This window comes from Cynocephalus volans, chromosome 17 (genome assembly GCF_027409185.1).
Source record: "Cynocephalus volans isolate mCynVol1 chromosome 17, mCynVol1.pri, whole genome shotgun sequence".
NCBI classification, from domain to species: Eukaryota; Metazoa; Chordata; class Mammalia; order Dermoptera; family Cynocephalidae; genus Cynocephalus; species Cynocephalus volans.
Window position 1 is genome coordinate 9896251 of NC_084476.1, and position 21898 is coordinate 9918148.

At 49.3% G+C, this 21898-nt stretch overlaps 1 protein-coding gene across 6 annotated transcripts in view; it reads right to left on the reverse strand.

Annotated features, from left to right (window-relative positions):
* Positions 1–21898, reverse strand: part of LRSAM1 (leucine rich repeat and sterile alpha motif containing 1) — a 39652-nt gene that overhangs the window by 7923 nt on the left and 9831 nt on the right. For all 6 annotated transcript variants that reach the window (XM_063081623.1, XM_063081624.1, XM_063081625.1 and 3 more), the window contains 13 exons: positions 21760–21881; positions 18655–18745; positions 15184–15314; positions 14342–14371; positions 13861–13983; positions 13457–13596; positions 12496–12540; positions 10024–10094; positions 7547–7646; positions 5995–6082; positions 4985–5059; positions 3226–3306; positions 1533–1628 (listed from right to left, as the gene is read on the reverse strand). In XM_063081623.1, the coding sequence (XP_062937693.1) occupies positions 1533–1628; positions 3226–3306; positions 4985–5059; positions 5995–6082; positions 7547–7646; positions 10024–10094; positions 12496–12540; positions 13457–13596; positions 13861–13983; positions 14342–14371; positions 15184–15314; positions 18655–18745; positions 21760–21881 (1193 nt within the window). The remainder of the gene's footprint in view (positions 1–1532; positions 1629–3225; positions 3307–4984; positions 5060–5994; positions 6083–7546; positions 7647–10023; positions 10095–12495; positions 12541–13456; positions 13597–13860; positions 13984–14341; positions 14372–15183; positions 15315–18654; positions 18746–21759; positions 21882–21898) is intronic.

Sequence of the window (21898 nt, forward strand, 5' to 3'; positions counted from 1 at the left end):
TCACAGCTCTGTGAGGTGGATGACACCTTGCAGGTGAAGAAACAGATTCAGAATGATTAGCAGTCTGTTGGGTCCCAGATTTGGGCCCAGATCTGCCTCATTCTGAACAGCTGTGGGCCAGGTGTGATGTGGGGGCACGATTCAGTGCAGGATTTCCCTAATCCCCTCTGGGCCCCCACTGCCCTTGGGGGCCTCTCCTGGACCTTATTGAGGTGGCCGCATTCTTGTGCCCTTGGTCTCCCTGGACTATGACCCTGGCTGTCATGCTGTGCTGAGTGGCATTTCCTCCCCTACATGTTGAGTCACCTGAGCTCTGTTGAAGGCAGGAGCACAGGCCACAGCCTGTGGCTGCTACTGCACAAAGCCCGGGCTCCACTCGCACATTCATACAGTTGTAGGAGATGGCAGTAAGTCATCGTAAGGAACAGGCAACTTTTTTTTTTTTTTTTTTTTAAAGATGACCGGTAAGGGGATCTTAACCCTTGACTTGGTGTTGTCAGCACCACGCTCAGCCAGTGAGCGAACCGGCCATCCGTATATGGGATCCGAACCCGGGGCCTTGGTGTTATCAGCACCGCACTCTCCTGAGTGAGCCACGGGCCGGCCCGGAACAGGCAACTTCTGATCGGCACGAACACACCGCTTGTGCTTGTACAGCTTCTGGAAGCTTGTCTCACCCTTCTCTAAACCTACATTGGGTCCGGCCTAGGATGGAGCTCAGAGGATATTTGGTGTGTTTACAGTGACACAGGAATGACTTGGTCTCCTCTGCTCCATCTGGTGGGCCTGGCCTCTGTCCTCACTGCTTAGGTGCCCTCTGGGTCTGGAGGAGACACCCTTAGGTGGGGCTCTGCCATCCTGATAATGCACCAGGGTCAAAGCTATCTGGGTACAGATTAGCAGGGTCGCTCCTGCCAAAAGCTCGTCAAATAGCCTGCTCTAGACATAGCGAGTCCTCTCCTGCTGTAAACACTCGTGGCTGTTCTCAAATACTTAGCTCCACAGACATGCAGAGAGAATTGCTTCTGAAAGTTAAAAAAAAACTGGAAGCAATCTACATACTCAACAACAGGGGACTGGCTGATACAGCTTGGAAAAGAGCGTAGAGGAGCATTGTGTGTGTGTGTGGCTGGCCGGCACAGGGACCCACCCCCGTGTCATCAGCACCCCACTCTAATCAACTGAGCCAACTGGTCAGCCTGAGAGGGGTATTTTAATGACATGAAAAGAATAAAAATTAAAAATAAGAACGAAAAATGAAAACAGGCTGGTTATAAAGGGGTATGCATCCTTTCGTGTTTAAAAGGCACATGCATGAATAGCTGTAAATATGTATCACAATGTTTGGAAAATATACATCAAAAGTTAACGGTAGGTAACTCTGGGAAGTGAAATTCCTCTCCTTTGTACTTTCCTTTCTTCCTCTGATGAACTGCTCTTACTTGAATAACAAAAGTGTTTCTACAGCCAGCCAGCGTGTGCAGGAACAGCAACCCCACGCGGGATGCTGGGTCCAGCAGCCAGACACATACCAGGATGTCCCGCAGCTCTTCCTCCCGCTGCTTCTTCTCTTTGAGCAGCTGCTGGAGCAGGGAGCTGAGGGCCCAGCGCTGCTCAGAGATCCTCTCCTGCAACATGAGACCACACCCAGGGCTGCAGTGAGCACACAGCACCCCAGGAGTGCCCATGGTATAGCGGCGAGGTCGAGAAGCACAGGGCTTAGGGACACCCCCACCCCAGCCGGCTCCCTCAGTCCTCAGCTGGTCGCTCAATTCGAGGCTCTGCCTGGCGCCTCTAGGCTAAGCTGGGGACAAAGCCAAGTGGTACCTCTACCCTGATATCCCTGTCCCCTTCTCCCAAGCCCACGTCTCCTTTCTTTGTGGCGTTAAGACCAGGCATGGGATCCTAGCAACAACGATGGAGTGGTAAGAAACATCAAACAGGAGAAATGACAAGCCACAGGTACTTGCCTTGGGGCTCACTGACTACAGAGCACACGGCAGAAGCAGACAGCAGGGAGGGTTGGTGTTGAACCCATGAGGAGGCTCCATGCAAACGGAGGCACACACAAGCCAGGGCACACGTGTCCACGTCCGGCTCACCCGCTTACTCTCAGAAACCCCACGGAGCCCCGACAGCGGGGGTCCTGCCAGCCGTGCTGAGCAGAGACGAAGGCACCCACCAAGCACTTCGCTGAGCGTACCCTCAGCCCCTTCCTCTCTTAAGATCGTCTCGAGGCTCATAAAGGGTTTTCCTGTTCCTGGCCTACACTTCTCTGATGGCCCTGTGACACAGGCTGGGCTGGCTGCTGACTTCCTTTGGGGGAGGGGAAGAAGGGAGGCCTGGGGAGGGACAGCGGCCTGCCTGAGGTCACACAGCATGTCTGGGCCAGACCCGAGACCAGGACTATAGACCTCAGCTCTTTCACATTGAGAAGCCCGCAAAACAATCTGAGACTTCTCCACCAAGAACAGACACAGGGACAGTGACAGACAGAAGGCTTGGCTCAAAAGCATGGCATGGGTACATTTCCTCACATACCAACCCACCCAGCCCCTTTGTATGCATCTGGGGAGACTGAGGTCCAGAGAAGGAAAGGGCTGCCCCTCGTCCCCCATCTGCCAAAGTCATGGTCACATAGCCAGGCTGTGCTGAGGCCAAACCCAGGGCTCAGCCGTCCTGTCCAGAATGCTGTCTGCCAGTCCCTGCCAACTCTCACACCTCTGTGAGCACAACACCCAGGCCGGAGCTCAAAGAAAAGTCAACTGCAGAGACTGACACAAAAATGGCTGGGCCCTCCCCTCCAGACATCCTTGGGACACCAAGAAGCTCGTTCCCCAGAGGATGTCAGCCCAGGGAGCCCAGAGGCCCAGAAGCATAGCTTAAGAGATGGGGGGCTCTGCAGCCACCCCACTCCAAACACAGGAAATGCAGAGATGGAGATGTTGGCCAGGATGAGCCTTGGCAATGAAACCCTCCTTCCTCTGACCTTCCTGCCTAGCAATAGGCTGATCCGACCTCTAACCTTGGCCTGTGCTGGGACTTCTGGGGCTGGGGGGCTTCCTCCGGTGTCACAGCCACAGAGGAGACCTCCCTCTGTCTGCTGGAGAAGCTCCCCCTCCCATGGGCTGGTGAGCAGCGGCCCAGGGGCTGGAGGGGGCACCAGGAGGGGCTCTCATCACGTGAGGGAGAGGAGGGGCGGGCAGGCCAGGGAGCCCTACATACCTGTAGTGTCTCTGTGTCCAGGGATTTCCTCTTTAATTCCAGCTGTGTCAGCTGCAATAACTCAGTTTCTATTAACTTAATCTAAACAGAAGATGAGACAGGGTTTTTTTTTTAATTCACATTACCCATCGTTTTTCAGTTCTGTGCTGCTGTCTGATGGCTGAGTGAGGTCTAAGAAATCCTTCAGGGGGAGGCTAGGCAGGCTCAGGAATGAGGGGAACCGCTAGGCCTCAGGAACCTCATCAAAGGGGGTTTAAAAAGAATTAATCATTTCATGGCTCTGAGCGCCTTAGGGCATAGACATGCTTGTCTTGCGACATTGCTGACCAAGAGCTGAGCACAGGGCCTGTACCAGAGTGAGTGCCGAATAAAGCTTTATGGAACGAAGAAGGGGTTCCCTTCAAGACTCAGGAAAGAGTAAAGAACAGGCAGAATTATCCCTGAGCCTCTTACTGGTCAAATCCTCTTGCTTCCTCTACAGAGCTGTTATAAGGGAGAGCAGAGGGTGAGGGAGGCGACTGAATAATAACAATGGTGACAGTAGGAGCTGATACTGATCGAGCATCTCCTGTGTGCTAGGCTGTGCTGTGCACTCTGTATGCACCGTTTCATCCACTCTCCTCTGACTGTTAGGAGGTATGATTGTCTCCATTTGACAGACAAGGAAATGGAGGCTCAGAGAGGTTAAGTAACTTGCCCCAGGACACAGAGCAGGTAAGTGGTAAGTGAGAGAGTCCCTTCCTTCGGATGTCCCTGCTCAAGGTCTGAAGGGGAACAGCTGGGCTGGTGGGTCAAAACTACCCATAGTGAGAATGTCTGGGGGCCACCACACATTCTCAGATGTGTCTGGGGGCTGTTAGTCCGGGTAGTCAGACCACATAGCTGGTGATTTCTCTACCCTGTGCCCATGATACTGTGACCACCATCCCTAAGTCCCTATGACCCCACCACCCCCGGTCAGAGGAATGAGCTTCATGTCCGGCAATGTGGGATTGAAATTAAAGAGGGAAATAAAAAGGTAAGTTGGTTTTGGCCAAAAAAGAAAATATAGAAAGAAAAAAAAAGTGTGAAAACGAGAAATTCCAGGCGTGCTGACTGTGATGCAATGAGCGTTCCACAGCACGAAAGCTCGCTCCAGCTCCCAGCCCTGCTCCCTGCTCCCAGCCCAGCTTAGGCAGCTGCCAAAGCCACAGCGGTGGGTTTGCCCAATGCCACCCCACAGGTCAGCAGGCGAGCCTCCTATGCCGAGGTCCCTCCTCAGCAGGTGTTGGGACCATGTAGGCTTGTGGTGTGTCCTGCCCACCCAGGTGGGAAAAGCGATCTGCCCCAGAGATGCCTCGAGCTGTTCTTCGATCAGTCTGAGCCGAGGGTGGCATTGGGGTCTGAGCTGGCTGCTTGTCCCCACAAAGGAACCCTGCTTGGGGCACAGTCAGTGCAGAGGCCACCCCAGCAGCCAAGGCCACACACCAGCACTGCCCCTTCCCCTGCATTGTGGAAACAGCGAGAACAGGCCACATTTGCTGAGCAAGTCTCTAGCCAGGCCCTGGGGTAAGGGCATTAGCAGAGCTACTCAAGGCACCCTCCCAACAGCCCCTGACGTCGAGGGAGGTCCCGAGAGCGAGACTGCTTGCCGAGCTGGCGAGCACCAAGCCGTGACTCAAACTGTAACTGCTGCTGACTGCCGCCCTGTTGAGCCTCCTCTTGAGTCCCCAAAAGCTGAGAGGGCAGGTCTAGGTGAGGCTCCAACCCCAATGCTCACCTGGTTCCTGATCTGCTGATGCATCCGGTCCCTCTTCACCTGCAGAGCCTCGAACGCAGCCTTCTGCATTGCACTCTGCAACAGAGACCACAGGCTGCTCAGCAGAGGGCCCTGGCCCTGCCTTTTCCCACGGCCCCATCTGGGGAGAAACAAAATCTGTGTAAACAGCACCTTCACAGAGGATTTTTCTGTGTCTTAGAGAGAAAGATAGGTAACTTTTTCACCTAACTTGTTTAGATTCTTGAAATAAGCGTGAGGGCTCACTGCGGCCTGGCCACCACATGCTGCTCTCCCTGTGTCACGCGCTGAAGTTCTGCAGCCCCCGATGGCGTGGGAAACTGAGGCTCACAGGCGTGACTGGTGGGAGATGCCCAGTCTGTCTGGCCCCTGAGCCTCACTTAACCATGAGGCAGACCCCTCTCTGGGAAACAAGAGAATTTTCCTCAGTCCCGCAAACACTAAATCAGACTATTCTAGAACAAACAGACTGGTTGGAGTTAGGGAGAAAGGGGAGAGGGGAAGATGGGCTGGGTGAGGCCAGGATGACATGTACAAAACAAAAGGGAGAGGGGCAAGGACAAGGAGCAACCGAGGGACAGATTCCATGGGGTGGCGAGAGAAAGCAGAATGGACACTGTGGACAGAGAGGGAGAGCGTGGGCTCTTCGCTTCACCCACTCGAGGGTACAGTGGTACAGCAGGTTTGAAAGCCAGAAGAGGTCAGGGGTCCCAGAGTGTTGTGGTCACCATAACCTTGTGCCCCTAAATCCTTATGATGGCCTCCTAGGGAAGGGTGGGGAGCCATTCTCTAGATACGGTGACCAGAAGACCGCCCCCCGGAGGCTTCACCCTGCCTCTCATCCTCATGGCCTGTATACCTCTGAAGTCACCAAGCCTCTTGGGTCCTACACACCGTCTGGGACAGAGCTTCATGTGAGTTCTGATGCTCTACCCTGGGCCCCTGCATAGCCCTTCTGAGCCCCCACCGTTGCGCTCTAGGTAAGGGCCCACCTCCTGCAGGATCTGGCTGATGGCTTTGTTCTGGTCCATCTGCTGCCATGACAGGATCTGCTGGAACCGCTCATCCATCTCAGCCATGCTGCCAGAGAGACAGCAAATTCATTTACTTTCTGAACATTTCTTGAGCACCTACTACGTGCCAGGCATTTATTCATTCAACAATACTTACTGAGTGCCTGATGGGAACTGCGCTCCAGGCTGGGAACAGACACAGAGTGTGTCTAAATCCCACGGCCTGGAGGGTAGGGGTTAGAGTCAGGAGCTGGCAGAGAGGATCTCCCAGCTCCTCGCACCCAACCCTCCAGTGGAATCCCTCCACAACACCCCCCGAAGTGGCTGCCTGGCCTCTGCCCGGCCACCTCCACGGTGGAGAGCTCCCAACCTCCCAGGTGAGCCACTCGGGCCACTTGGAAACGTGAGGAAGCCGTCCCTCCCCAGCAGCCTCACCCTGACCCAGAGTCTGCTGTCATCACTCCAGAGCAAGTCTGGTGATTGTGGCACAAAACCAGTAACCTCACGTATGTCCATGCTTTGGTACAATCTTGGTTTTAAGTTCGTCTGCTTCATAATAATGACTATGATATACAGGACCCTTATGTGCCCGACATAACACTCTGTAACACTCATCAAATCCTCCTGAGTAGATGCTGGGATTTATCCCCATTTTTCTGGGGAAATTTCTTCCTCCATAAGAAATTTGAGGCTCAGGGAGGGAAAGCAAGTTGCCCAAGACTTCACAGTTAGTAAGCAGAAGATGGACCTGAGTCCAGCTCTGTCTGACCCCAGTGCCCGTACTCCTTTGCATGATGTCATATGTGAGGAAAGGAGGGAAAAATTCCCACATCTGCCAGGACACAGGGGAGGCTGGCAGCTGTGCCAGAGTCCCCTACACAAGGGAAGAGAAACAAAATGGCACCAGGGCTGCTGGCCTGTCCCTGACTGGGGCTCTTGAGTGTCTTCTGAGCTTTTCTCAACTGGCTCTGCTGGGCACCTGTGGAAACTTCAACAAGCCACAGTGCCGCGGTGAGCTTGTGAGCCACACCCCAGAGAGGCCATCTGTATGAAAGTTCCCATCACCCATCCCGCCAGCTCATCCCACTCCCACCCTGTGGACCCCTGAGACTGACAAATGCACCACAGTCAAGAGCACACCCTCCACTCTGCTGGGCTTGACTCCTGGCTCTGCCACCTGCCAGTTGTGCTTCCTCGGGCATGTTACATGGTCTCTTGGGATATGAGTTGTGACTGCAAAATGGGGCTAATGATGATACAGTCTCTCATAGAATCAATAAGCTAATGCAATAATCACTTAGTCTAGTGCCTGGCACATAGGAAGTGCACAAGAAACGGGAGTGATTATCATCACTTCATCACAGCCCACACTGAATCATGGCTCCAGCTAGAAAACTCAGGAAGACGAGTCACCACTGGCCCCGACAGCATGGCTGAGGCAGGGCAGCCTATGGCAGGGGATCCCAGAGCCAGCTCTCACCCCAGCAGCTCCCCCAACTGCCTCACCTGGGAATCCTCTTCCTTACCTTACCTGGAACAGGCCTGCTGGACCAAGTTCTGCCTCTGAGTCTCGTAGGCCATCTGGATGAGCCGGTTCTTACAGCTCTCGGTCAGCATCTGCTGCATGGCGGCTGCGGAAACACAGGGCAGCAGGCTGAGAAGGGGCAGCCGCTCCCGGGGCCCCTGGGCTGGGGAGCAGCAGGGTTTCCACTGCAGCTGAGGAACAGGCCTCAAGCCTCTCCTAGTTACCTCCCTGATAGTCACCCTTTAAAAAGTCTCTTTTTTTCTTGTTAACTATAAAAATAACTTAAGCTTGGAATGCTAACTAATTGTAAAACACTGAACAGCACACACACAAAATCTTCTACAACCTTGTCACCCAGAAATATTATTACATTTTGATATATATTGTTCTAGTCAATTTTATGCACATTTATGGATTTTAAAAAATTAAAAGAACTGAAAGCAGTCACTCAAACAGATATTTGTATACCCATGTTCATAGCAGCATTATTCACAACAGCCAAAAGGTGGAAGCACCCAAATGCCCACTGATGGATGAATGGGTAAAGAAAATGTGGTGTGTACACAGAATGGAATATTACTCAGCCTTGAAAAGGAAAAGAATCCCGACACATGCTACAGCGTGATGAACCTCCAGGACATTATGCTAAGTGGGATAAACCAGACACAGACAGAAGTATTATATGATTCCACATATATGAAGTACTTAGAATAGTCAAATTCATAGACACAGGAGGTAGAATGAGGTTTCTAAGTCACGGTAAAAAATAAAAGGAAAAAAGAAGAAGTAGAACGCTGCTTCTGCAGGGGTTGCGGGAGGAGAGAACGGGGCGCTAGTGAACGGGACAGAGTTGCATTTTGGGAAGACGAAAAAGTTCTGGAGATAGACAGTGGTAATGATTGCATAACAATAATGCTCCTGAGCTGTATATTTAAAAGTGGTTAAAATGGGGGCCAGCCCGTGGTTGTGGTGCTGATAACACCAAGGCCACGGGTTCGGATCCCATATAGGGATGGCCGGTTAGCTCACTGGCTGAGCGTGGTGCTGACAACACCAAGTCAAGGGTTAAGATGCCCTTACCGGTCATCTTTAAAAAAACAAAAAGTGGTTAAAATGGTAAATTTAATGTTACGTATATTTTACCACAAGAAAAGAAATTAAGACAGTATCACACTAAACATACCACTTCTCACTTTTTATGAATATTTCCCCAGTCAACATGACGATGTGATGTTAATGGCTGCAGAGCACAATAGTACCTGGATTGTCAAAGTTTCTTTAGATAATCCTTTATCTAGGAGCATTTGGATTCTTTATTGAGTTGTTAAACGATGCTTCAATAAACATCCTTGCTCAAACATTTTTGTGCACATCTGATTATTTGATTATTTCCTAAGAATAATTCTTAGAAGTACACAGTTTTAAGGCCATGGGTAATAATATATTTGGGTTACCCTTCTTATCCTCTAGAAAGATCCTGCTGATTTATACTCCCTTCAGCAGCATGCAGGACAGACTAATACCATATAACTTCAACAACTCTGGGTGTTTCTTTTCCTGTCTTTTTGTTATTTTTATGAAATTTTTTAGTTATAAAAATAATACATGCTCATTTTGAAAAAGCAAAGCAATAGGAAAGTTTGAAAAGGTGAAAACAGAAGTCCTCCGACACCAAGCCCATTCTTGCACAGTTAATTTGATAAATATCCTTCTGGAGATTTCCCCATACTTTCTCTTTTTATAAATGGTGGATACTAGTGACCTTGAGCACCAGGATGTTGATGGCCTGACACCTCCCCAGGTGGTGAGGATGAGAGGTGCTTGGCAGCTGTGTGGCTCAGTGCCTGGCACACAGTAAGCCTCGACCAGGGGTGCCCAGAATGGCTCGCTCCATCACAAAGGCTCCAAAGACTGGAGTAATCCATACAGAATCAGTCTTTATTTTAAATAGGGATGCACACTGCTCCCTTGGCCTTCCTTAGCCCATGGTCTGCAAGTTCTCAGGATCTGTCCTCTCATTAGCATGGACAATGAGGAGCCTAGGATCACTCCTGGGAGTGACAGGAAGGGGAGAGCTCCCAGGGACACAGAGGGGCCGACCACAGCTCTTAATGACAGAAATCAGAACAGCCAGCTTTGTGAAATGCTCAGTTTGTGCCTGGCATCATCCCATCTGATCCTCCTGGTGGACCTATGTGTAATTTTCATTTCCCCCATTTTACAGAGAAGAAAACTGAGGCTCAGAAAAGTTAGGGACCAGTAATGCCCTTAAGGTCATATGGCTGGTGTCCAGGCAGGCACTCTGAACCTATACCTACTCTGACCCTGAGCCCAGGCTCCATGACTGGACTTGACTGCCCCTCTCAAGGGGTGAGTCTCAGCACTCTGCATATATGACCTACAGAGAGGACTGTCTACTCGGTCAGCCCACTCAGCTGAGCACCGTTCTCATGAGCCCCAACCTGCCCCATCCTGCAACTCACAAGCAATGTCACGTCGCCGGAGGTTCTCAGTCTCCTCCTGGGTTATGGACATCAACTGTTCCATTCTTATTCTAGAAAAAGAAATCCATCTATTCATTCAGCAAATATAACATCTCTAACAGGGAATCCCATCAGATGACACCACCTCCTCCAGGAAGCCCTCCCTTGTGTGCCAGCCTAGACACACTCTCTGAATGCCTGCTGCATTGCACACATCCCTCGGGGCCCTAGTAACCTTCAGCCTCATAGTTAGAGTACCTTGCATAAAAAGATGAATGGGCAAAGGATGCAGACAGCTAATGCTTAAATACAAGTGACTGATAAACACATGGAAAGAGGCTTAACATCAGTGGTAACTAAAGAAAGTAACATCTTTTTACCTATCAAGTTGCTGGTGATGGCAATGATGGTGAAAAATGGGTACTTTCATACACTACTAAGAGGAGTGTTAACTGGCAAACTGTTTTTGGAAGGCAAGTTGGCACTTATCAAAATGTCCTTTGATTCAATCTGCTCTGCTCTGAAAAAAATTAATGTCCTTTGAATATTTCCTTCACCTGGGGCTGGCCGGTTGGCTCAGTTGGTTACAGCATAATGCTGATGAATATTTCCTTCATCTGACTGCATAAGGGTATATTTAGAAGATGTTCACTATAACATTGTTTATAATTATGAAGAACTGAAAACAATTTAAATGTCCATGAACAGAGGGCCAATTAAATAAATTGTGATATAATCATATAGTGGATACTCTACACTGTTACAAATAATGAGGTTTTTGGCATGAAATACATTCATGATATAAAAAGTGAACATAAAAAAGGTAATTATACATAGCTATGTGCATGCTGCATGTGTGTGTGCTTTTTTTCACATCAAATTGGTAGCGATGGCTTGGAAGGAACATCCTTGACTGTTTCTGCAGGCTCTGACTTCATTGGAAAAAGCATATGTTGTTTTGAGTACCTCTGCCTCCTGCCCAGGACCCCAGGCTGCTCAAGGGAACATGGTATCTGGTGTATCGCTCTACCCTGGGCCTGGCTTGGTCCAGCACAGACAGGGTGCTCGGTCAGTGTGTGCCGAATAAATGATGTCATCGGCCACCACTGGCTACCTCCACACCACAGCTGAAGCAGGCAGAACAATGAGGCTACACTCTGACCCCAAGGGAGCATCTGCAGAGGCCTTCCCAGGCAACCAGGAGCCTAGAAGGCTGGGCTGATGGGAGAAAGGAAGCTTCCCCAAGGGCAGCTCAAAGTCCGTGCTACTATTTTGGGATCCCAGAGAACCAGGAGGGGTACACGGTCAATATCCCAGGGAAGGGGAAGGCAATGGAGTTCGTCCCTCCCCCATCACCTTCTCTAATTACAAAAGTGGCATGCCTCAGTGCAGAAAACTTGGAAAATACAGAAAACACGAAGGGAAAAAAACAAAGATCACCATCTATAATTCCTGCCTCTCAAAAATGTTCAGTGTTAACATTAGAGGTGGTTCTTTTGCTTTCTGCACACACACACACACATAGGCACATAGGCAGAGTATCTTTTAAAATCATATACTGGCAGTTCTGCTTTAAGTGCAGCCCACTGCTTTTCCAGTCAGCTATATATTGTGAGTTTTATCCCTTAGCAAGGAATATTCTTCTACAAGATATTTAATGGCTGCAGATTACTTCTTTATACATAATTTACGTAACCAGGGGCCAGCCCGTGGCTCACTTGGGAGAGTGTGGTGCTGACAACACCAAGTCAAGTGTTAAGATCCCCTTACCAGTCATCTTTAAAAAATAATAATAAATAAATAATAATAATAATAATAATTTGCGTAACCAGATTCTTTTTTTCCCAGAAATGTGAATTCTCCCCAATTTTCTTATACTAGAAATACAGTAGGCCATTATACATCAAATCTTATTCATGTCTCTGAATTTTTCTCAGAAGTGTACATGTGTTTTAAAGAACTTGAAGGCAGTGATTCTTTTTAATTTAATATTCTCCACTTGCTCTTGCCAATCTCGCCATGTGATACTCTGGCTGTCACAGGTTTCCCATCCAGAAGAAGGCCCTCACCAGGGGCATCCCTGGACCATGGACTTCCCAGCCTCTGAAACTAGATCTTGGATGACATACATGAAGAGGGCTGCATTACAAGAAAGGAGGAGCCCGGGTCCCTCGGTGACACTATGGAGCAGAACCCCATCACTATTCTGATTGGTGTGGGTGAGATGGATCGATAAACTTCACTTTGCTAATAAATAAACTAACAAATAAATGAATATTCTCATAAATAAATAAATAGTCAAGGGTTCAGTTCCCTGTGCCAGCCAGCTGCCCCAAAATAATAATAATAAATAAATAAATATTCTCTAAGGAGGTGAATCTCTTTATAGTTTTAGGGAAACTTTCTGGCACAATCCATGAAAAATCACAAGACATTCTTTCCCCAAAGCTGCACCCCTGGAAGAACACTTACCTTTCATTTTCCAGTGACTTCAAAATCTCAGAACTTTTCTTCTGCCTATGGGGTAAACCACAGAAGGTACCTGCAGTCACCAGCAGGCCTGTTTTCAACAGGACTCCTCCTGCATCACGGCACTGGCTGTGCAAAGGGGGCTCAGGAACTGGGCAGGGGACACCTTAGCTCCCCCACTTAGGAGCTCTGTGTTCTCAGGCCAGTTATTCAAACCACCCCAAGCCCCAGGTTTCTTCACCTGTGAAATGGCAATAATAATAATAATAAAACAACTTCTTGGGGTGCTTATAAAGAATAAATGAGGAAATATATATCAAGTGCTTGGCACATAAGAAACACCCAACAAATGGTAGCTTTCCTGGCTCACTCAGGCACTTTGTAACTGACAGATGGAGGAACAAGTGACTCAGAAGATGGAAAAAAGGAAGCTTGGAAGCAGCAGGGGATGGGGCTAAAGCCTGTTTCTGGAATCTTTCTGCAATGGACCCCTCACAAGACTTTCTTAGGCTTCTTAAGATCTCTCTGCCTCCTTTCTCTCTGGCCCCATTAAGACCTGCTCTCAGTAGCTCCTACCTTGGACAGGATTTGTTAAAGCAAATCTCTCTACAGGGTGAATGGCTGACCTCAGTGCAACAGGTTACCTGGAACCCGAAATACTGGAGCAGGATGTGATCTCAACTATCTTGTTAAACTCACCCATTTTATACATCGAAAACCTGTGCCCAAGGCCACAGGTCTGAATCAGTAGTAGTCCCATGACAAGAAACCAGACCCTGCGATGCCTGGATCAGACTCTTTTCTCTGTTAGTTGGTGTGAATTAAAGCTCTCAGATCAGATCCTAATGATGGACATCTTGGGAAGGAGTAGATACCATGAGAGAGAAACGGACCTCCATCCTGGGCTCCTCCAAGGGTATCATGGTGGCAGAAGGACCTGGGGCTGGGAGGACAGGAGCCTGACCTCTGATTCTCCTGCAGGAGTTTCTGGATCCGGTTGGAGATGTTCTGCTCCGTCTGTTTCAGCTGTTCCAGCAGCTGCTGCCGCTCTGCGTCCAGGTAGCGCTGGCGCTCACTTAGGCCCTGCTCCAGCCGGGACTGTTCCTGCAGCAGGGGGCGGGTCCTGAGCTGGATGGGACCCCCTCAGATGCATGGGCCATGCAGGTGCTGACCATCCCTGCCCAGCCAGTCCTGTCTGTGTGACCTTGGGCCACTTCCTCCCTAACTAGGGCCAAGGGTGTCCATCTGCACATGAGGAGGCTGGACTGGATGACTTATCAGGACCCTCCCAGGTGCTAGGGATGGAAGAGTCAGGAGGCCACTGGCTGGGGCACAGACAGGCCTGAGCCCACCTGGCCGCTCACGAACCTCCTTGACTGTCTGAAGGATCTCATCCTTCTGACTGTTGCTCTGCTGAAGCAGCTGGGCGTGCTCCCGCTGCCCGAGCTCTAGGCGTCGCTCAAACTCAAGTTTCTCCAGCATCTTCTGTTCCTGCAAGAACACAGATCCTGGTGACTGTTGGCACAGGCCCTGTGGGCATTAGGACGTGGGAGCAGGGTGCAGGTCTTGATGCTGAGCACCCCCACCCCTGGCCCAGCTGTTCCCTGCAGAGGCTGTTGATTTAGAACCTGGGATTGGGCCCACCCTCCCTGAGCCTCAGTCTCCTCATCTGTCAAATGGAGACAGTCCCCTTCCCCTGAGGCTGCATGAGGGATGATGCATGTAAGAGGAAAGCATTGCTAAAACCTCTGACTTAGAGCCAGGAAGAAGTCGCTTCCTCAGATATCTTACGAGTTATGACATCTTCAACAAGGAGAAAAGTGACAGAGGAGAAAAGGCATTTTCTTACCTTCCTCTTCTCGTAGTCTGAGAACCTATTCTGGGGGGAAAAAAGAGAGTGGTCAAGAGAAGTGGGCAGCAGTGGTCCTCACTGGCATATGCCCCAAGTCATCAGGGTGGCCTGACATCATACAGACTCTCACCCATCCCGGACAGCAACATCGGGATGGGGGCGGGTGTTGATAAAGGGCCCCAGTGGGACCATGGTCACCAGGGTGGGAACTGCTGGGCTGCCACCATGTCTTGGCGCCATACCTGTCCTATGCTATCTCACCGCCAGGGACCCAGAGGGCCAGCCCGTCACTGGTGCTGACACTCTCACGCTGTTTCCTTTGCTAGACCATGAGCACCCTGGCCAGCAAGTGGCATGTGGTCAGGAAGTATTTGTTGAGGGACAATGAGGAACACAGACACAATCCCTGCTCTCAGGAAGCTCTGTCCAGCAGGAGAGGCAGGCGTCAGACAAGTCGCTTCCCGTGTAGTTCTCCTTCGATCTAGCGCTGTGACAAGTGCTACCAAGGAAACATGCAGGGCGCTCTGAGAACATGTAATGAGGATCTGACCTGGGCTGGCCCTTCTCAGAGAACATGATGTTTAAACTGAGAACTGAAGGATAAGACTAGTAAGTGGGGAAAGTTCCAGACGGAGCCCTGTTGTGTGCACAGCTGGTATTCGGCAAGCTGATGGGGTGAGGCTGCCACAGCAGGCCTTGTAAAAGTGGCCGAGCACATGGGTCTGAATGGTGGTGAGTTCTGGTCTGATGAGGGGATCCAGGGGCTGCAGCTCTGAACATTCTCTGTGCCAGCTCCTCCCATGTGTATGCGTACGTGAGAGCAGACAGGCCACCCTTACCTGCCATTCCACCTCCTCCCTGGAGAGCCTGTCCGTGGGCCCGTCAGGGTTGTCCCGGGAGTTCTCAGCTCCATCTTGTTCCAGAACTGGCAGCAGGTACTGGGAAGGGGGGTAGTATTCCAGCCCAGATTCTGCAAGAGATGGGACACAAGCTGGCCAGGAGGGAGGAGACACTGAGGTCCCCAGAGACACCTGCTCCTGCTGCCCTGGCCCTCCTCCTCCCTCCGTGGCAGCCTGACCACCCCAACTCAGGCCACTGCTCTCTCTCTTCTTCCCTAGACTGGGCCCTCCACACTGCTCACCGGTCCTACCCTGGCTGGGAAGGTGCCCAGTGCTTGGTGAATGTCAGGGGAGTGAGGAAACAGGCACCTCCTCTGCCTCTCCACCATCCAAGTGAGAGTGAGGTGGTGGGAAAAGCCTGAGATTAGCAGAGAAACCCGATCGGAGACCCAGCTGCCCCGGTGATTTTCCACGTGTGGGACCTTGGGCAGGAGGCCCTGCAGAGCTTCCTCCTGCAAAATTTGAGAGGGCTCGTACCCTAGACTCACTTCCCGTTGGGCTGCTTGCCTTTTTCTTGCTGGTTTGTGGGCACTCTTTACATATTGTAGTTAATAACCTTGGGTGGGCCTATATTGTATGTGGCAACTCTCCTTCCAGGTGGTACCTTGTCTTTCTGATTTTGATGATGGTGTCCTTCTGAAGTAAACAAGTTTTAAATTTTGATGTAGTTAAAGTTATCCTTTTTTCCCTCCTGGGAAGGATACAAATAGGCAATTCACAAGAAATACTAAAAACGGTCAGTAGACATGAAAAAAATATTCAAATAATCAAGGAAAGAACATTAAAATACTAATAGGCTCTCTTGTTGACTGGTCAGATCAGTAGACTCTTTAAGACAGCACCAAGTGTAGCCAGGTTGTGAACGGGAAAAAGGTCCTCTCAGATAATTCTCATGGTGTGGACACTGGTGTGACTCTCCAGGGAGCACCAGAGAGTGCCCACCCCTTTCACCCACCAACTCCACACTTGCCTGCCCTGGAGGAAAGTTCACATGGTGCCAGAGAGGTGTGGGTTGTAATGTTCCTGACAGTGGAGAATTGGATGTAACCTCCATGTTCACCGGTACCTATGGGGCTCCACCATATGAAATACAACCAAGCAGTTTAAAAGAACATTTTTTTCTCTTGGAGGTGGCATGGGGATCCAAACCCTTGACCTTGGTGTTATCAACACTGTACTAGAACCAGCTAAGCTAACCAGCCAGTCCTTAAAAGAACATTTAAACAGGAAAATGGCCAAGGTTATTCCTGAGTGAAAAAAAGCAGGGCATAGCATCATACAGTATGATACCTTTTAATGTTTTTTAATATTATTAAAAGAACAAAACAAAAATTTTACATATATATGTATACTCCTACACAGTTTAAATAAATTGAAGAATTATTTCTTAAGCTGTGTAGTAGGTATACATATGTTCACTGCTTTATTCTTTACATCTGTTGTATACCAAAATATCATACAATTTAAAAATCTTTTTTAAATAAAATAAAGATCTTGGTCTAGCTTAACCACTGGTCAGGGTGCATATTAGACTCAAAGACTCCAATGTGGCAGATGTGTGGTTGCTGTGTAACACTTTTTGTTTTTTTAAACAAGATGTGACATACATAAAGAAATGAGCACAAAATCTCCACGTGTAGCCAGGAATTGGTGCTGGCCCAGAGCTCGTGTGCACACATTCCTCCACATGCATGTGGCCGTAGTTTGTTTTTTTCCATTGCTACATAGTATTCACACATGAGTACAACACAGGTGACTTATCTATTCCGCTACTGTTTCTGGTTTGAGCTATTATGAATGGTGCTGCTGTGACTGTCTTCACACATGACTCTGGGCACATTCATGTGCATTTCTGTTGGGCATATACCCAGGCATGGAACTGATGGGTCACAGGGCATTTGAATGTTCAGCTTGAGTAGATATCAATGATCATTTTTTCAAGCAATTTTCTATTTTAATTTAACACTGCCACCTGCACATACAGAAGTTCCTGCTGCTTCCTCATCTTTGCTAATCTTGGTATTGCCAGTTCAATTTTGTACGTGTGTACAAGTATTTCTTTGCAGTTTTTTTTTTTTTTTTTTTTTTTTGTCTTTTTCGTGACCGGTACTCAGCCAGTGAGTGCACCGGCCAGTCCTATATAGGATCCGAACCTGTGGCAGGAGCGTCGCCGCACTCCCAGCACCGCACTCTCCCGAGTGCGGGCTCGGCCCTTCTTTGCAGTTTTAATTTGCATTTTCCTGTTGACTAAGTGATGCTGAACACTATTTTTTTCAACTACTATTGGCCATCTGGATATTCTCTTCTATAAAATTCCTATTCAAGTTTCTTGATAATGCCTTTTCCTTATAGATCTATAGAAGCTCTTTTCATAGGTTAGACACAAGTCCTTTGTTGGATATGTACGTATTGCAAATATCATCTCCAACTCTATGGCTTTCCTTTTCTTTCCATAAATGGTATCTTTTGAAGAAGAGAAGTTTTGATTTTAATGAACTCTAATTTACCAACCCTTTATGGTTAGTGCTGTCTGTCTAAGAAAGAGGTTAAGGTTTGTTCTATCCACATGGATATCCAATTGATCCAGAATCATTTACTGAAAACACCTTCTGCTCCCACTGCTTTGCAGTGGCACCTTCGTCATGAATCACATGACTGTTTGTATGGGAGTCTTGGCTATGTTCTGAAAGTTCCACAGGTGACAAGAACTGCTAGTTCAGATTGCCCTGCCTGACAGGGGGTACTGCTCTCTCATGGATGCAGACCTGTGGCAGCTCTGGGTTTTAGCTCCTTCTGCTGCCCTGCTCTTCTTCCAAGTACAGGCCACTGTTGTCTCCCCCCTAGATGACCCCAATGGCCTCCTAACTGGTCTTCCAGCCTCCACTCTTTCTTGTCTCCTCTGATGCCTTCTCCTCCCTGCAGCTGGAGTCATCTTTATGTAAAAAGCAAAGCCACTCACATTGCTGTCCCGTTTGGCTCTGCTCTCAGCTTCCTCCCCATCTCTCTTCCCTTCGCTTCAGCCTCCAGCCACACCGGCCTTCTCCCCATCCCACTTCCAGTTCCCCACCCCTCAAGTCCTTCAATATTCACCTCCTGCTGCCAGGAACCTCCTTCTCTCTTGTCTAAGCTCTCCCCATCCCTCAGGGGTCATCAGAGCCATTTTCTCAGACAGGCCTCCCTGCGGCCCCAACGTAAAGCAGACCCCCATTATACTCTGGTAATCATGGCCTGTGATTCTATTCCCTGCATGACCATTTGTCTTGCCGGTTTCCCTTGCCAGACCTTGAGCTCCAAGCAGGCAGGGACTGTAGCCACCTCGATTTCTGCTGCCCCCCAGCCTGGGGTGGCACAGGGTGGCCTCTGGGGTCACGTGTCCTCATTGAGTGGAGGTGGCAGGTGGACTGGCGTTACCTTTGCAGAGGAACTGCTGGATAGCTGCAGTGCCGGCGCCACACACTTCCTGTGGTGGGTAGACCATGGCTGAGGCATCGAGGCTCAGTGTCTGTGGACAGAGGGGACCCCTCTTTACTGTGTGGTTCATGTCACTGCTCAATACAACTAGAAGCCAGCTGGTTTCGTCATCAGCCTGGTTCACCGTCCATCTCCCCTGCCCAGCAGGTGTGCCCAGACAGCAAGAAGGCTGAGCCATCTTGTCACTTGCTGCTACACTCCCAGCCCCAGGCATAGCAACCGGCATGCAGTGAGCGCTTGGTTACCATTTGTGGATAAATACGTGAGTGAGTGAAAAAAAGGAAGTTATAGGACAGCTTCTGGAATATGATTTTCCATCTTTGTTAAAAAATACACACACACACACACACACACACACACAAACCGGGGGGGGGGGGAGAAGATATAACAACCACAATTATTTGAAGTTGATACGACAAGCAAACAGAAAAGACATTGTTGGGGGGGAGGGGGGGAGGGAGAAGGGAGGGAGGTCTTGGTGATGGGGAGCAATAATCAGCTACAATGTATATCGAGAAAATAAAATTAAAAAAAAGAAAAAAAAAAAAATACACACACCCGACAGAAGAAGCATCTGCTCTATGATAATATTGGGGGAACTGATCACACCTCTCAGCATTGGACAGATCATCTAGGCAACAAATGAAAAGAGTAACTATTATTCTTTCAGAAGAAAAGAAGAAATCTAGGGTAATCAGAGGAGAGGGGTAGGGAAGAGATTGGACAAGGGGCATGAAGAATAATTACAATTTGTAACAATACATACGCTAGTAATATTGATTTGATCAACATATCTCAATGTTGAACCCCAAAAATATGTACAATCAATTTTGATTCAATAAATAAAATAAATTAAAATTAAAAAAAAAATACACTCATCCACTCTCACAGTAGTGCATTATAGAAAAAAATTTGGAGAAATATATATCAAACTCAAAGTAGTTTCCTTTTTTTTTTTTATGTACAGGTGCTTGAGGATAGAAAAAGTGGTTTCCTATAAAGGAGAGATTCTGGGGTACCGTCTACATGAAATGTTTTTTAATATTGAATGTTTTAACAATATGCAGTATGACTTTCTACGTAAAAAAAGACAATGTTTACTAGAGCATGCATACACACGTTTACGTGCTTATAAAGGCCAGGAAACAGGGGCTCAGTCTACTCCCCTCTCCACCCTCCCCCACAAAGCTGCCCCTCCAGTGTGAGGTTTTTTTGGACCAAGCCCTCCTTCTGCCAACTTCTGGCTTCCTAGGCCTTCTGATCCCACCAGGGCTGGCAGGAGTTACTGAGGCCTCTTTTGGGAACTGATATTCTCCATGCCTTGGGGCTAGGGGAGTCCTGGAGCAGGGAGAAGAAGGTTTGGGAGACACTGATTTTGTTGCCCCACAGGTAGCTGGGTGTGAAAGCCCAGCACAGCCCTCGCAGTGTCACTGAGGCCAGCTGCCTTGTTTGCTCTGTCTCTGTGCTCACCACCCACTCCCGTACACACAACCTCTGCTCATCAGTCTGGCTTGAAAGAGGTAACCTCCCTATGGCTCATCAGAGGATGCCGGGACGCCTGGCTGGACTGTTTGCCACCGTGAATGGGTACGTCCCTGTTCCAGAAGCCGAGCTGCATGAAGGTGAGGAGCACAGGTGAGGGACTCAGACTACCTGATGGACATCCCATCTCTGCTATTACTAAGTGTGTGGCCCTTGGCAAGCTTCTTAAACTGTCTGGGCCTCAGTTTCTTCATCTGCAAAATGGCGCAACAGTATTTGCCTCACAAGGCTTTTGTGAGGATACAGGGAGCTAACACAGGTCAAGTGGCAGCCTTAGAAAGTACCAGATAATGGGCCGGCCCGTGGCTCACTCGGGAGAGTGCGGTGCTGATAACACCAAGGCCATGGGTTCGGATCCTATATAGGGATGGCCGGTTCACTCACTGGCTGAGCGTGGTGCTCACAACACCAAGTCAAGGGTTAAGATCCCCTTACCGGTCATCTTTAAAAAAAAAAAAAAAAAAGAAAGTACCAGATAAATGAGATAAATGTGAGCTGTGTTGTCATGACTGTGAGAGCCTAGCTTCTCCGAGTGTCCATGTCGGTTATAGCTGACCTGTGTCCCCCCAAATTCATATGCCGAACACCTAACCCCTGTACCTCAGAATGTGACTGTGTTTGGAGGTAGGGTCTTTAAAGAGGGGATTAAGTTAAAAAGAGGTCATTAGGCTGGGCCCTAATCCAGTATGATTGGTGTCCTCCTAAGAAAAGGAAATCTGGACACAGACAGGGACAGAGGGAAGACCAGGCGAAGACACAGGGAAAGGATGGCCATCTACAAGCCAAGGACAGAGGCCTCATAAGGGACCAACCCTGCTGACACCTCGATCTCAGACCTTTAGTCTCCAGAACTGTGAGATATAAATTTCTGTGTGTAAGCCACCAGTCTGTGGTGCTTTGCTGTGACAACCCAAGCTGACTGATAGGAGGTCCCAGGAAGTGCTCACCATCCCCACCCCTGCCCCACTATGCTCTGAGGAAACTCAGTTTCTGTGTCTGCCAAGCTAAGGCACAGACCGCTCCCTCCCTGACTCATGGCTCCTGCTCCCCATGCCCCCCAGTTTTCTGGGTCCATTATGATCTCAGCCCTCCAGGCTCAGCAACTTCTGACCACATCCACTCCCTCGCCGTTCCTAACACGTCTCCTGCTTTCCACCTCCTGCCTCTCCAGAACTGCTCCCTTTGCTGCGTGCGTCTCTTATCCATATCTACTTCACAAGCTATTATTCCTCTTTCAAGATCTGGCTCTAGTACTAAGACTTTCACCTGGACTCAGCATCCGCTCCTCTTCGTTCTAGAAGTATGTTTTTCTGCCTCCTTTATGGCAGCAAAAGTCACAGAATTACAAATGTTCACGTACTGTCTCTTTGTGAACTCCTAGGGAACATGCCTTGGGATCTCTGTGACCCCAGAACCTTGTGACCAGCGCAGGCACTCAGGAATGTAGGCCAGATGGGTGGGACAGGCCAGAGAGGACCCCAGGTGGGATGGCTCCCCACTTACCTCCAGGGTTCGCACATGAGCCAGCATCTGGGGCAATCTCTGAATCTCATTTTCACTGATGTCAAGCGTACGTAAGCTTCGGAGTTCCCCCAAGGTGTCTGGAAGGTCCTTCAGCCTGTTGTCTGGAGAGATGCCAATG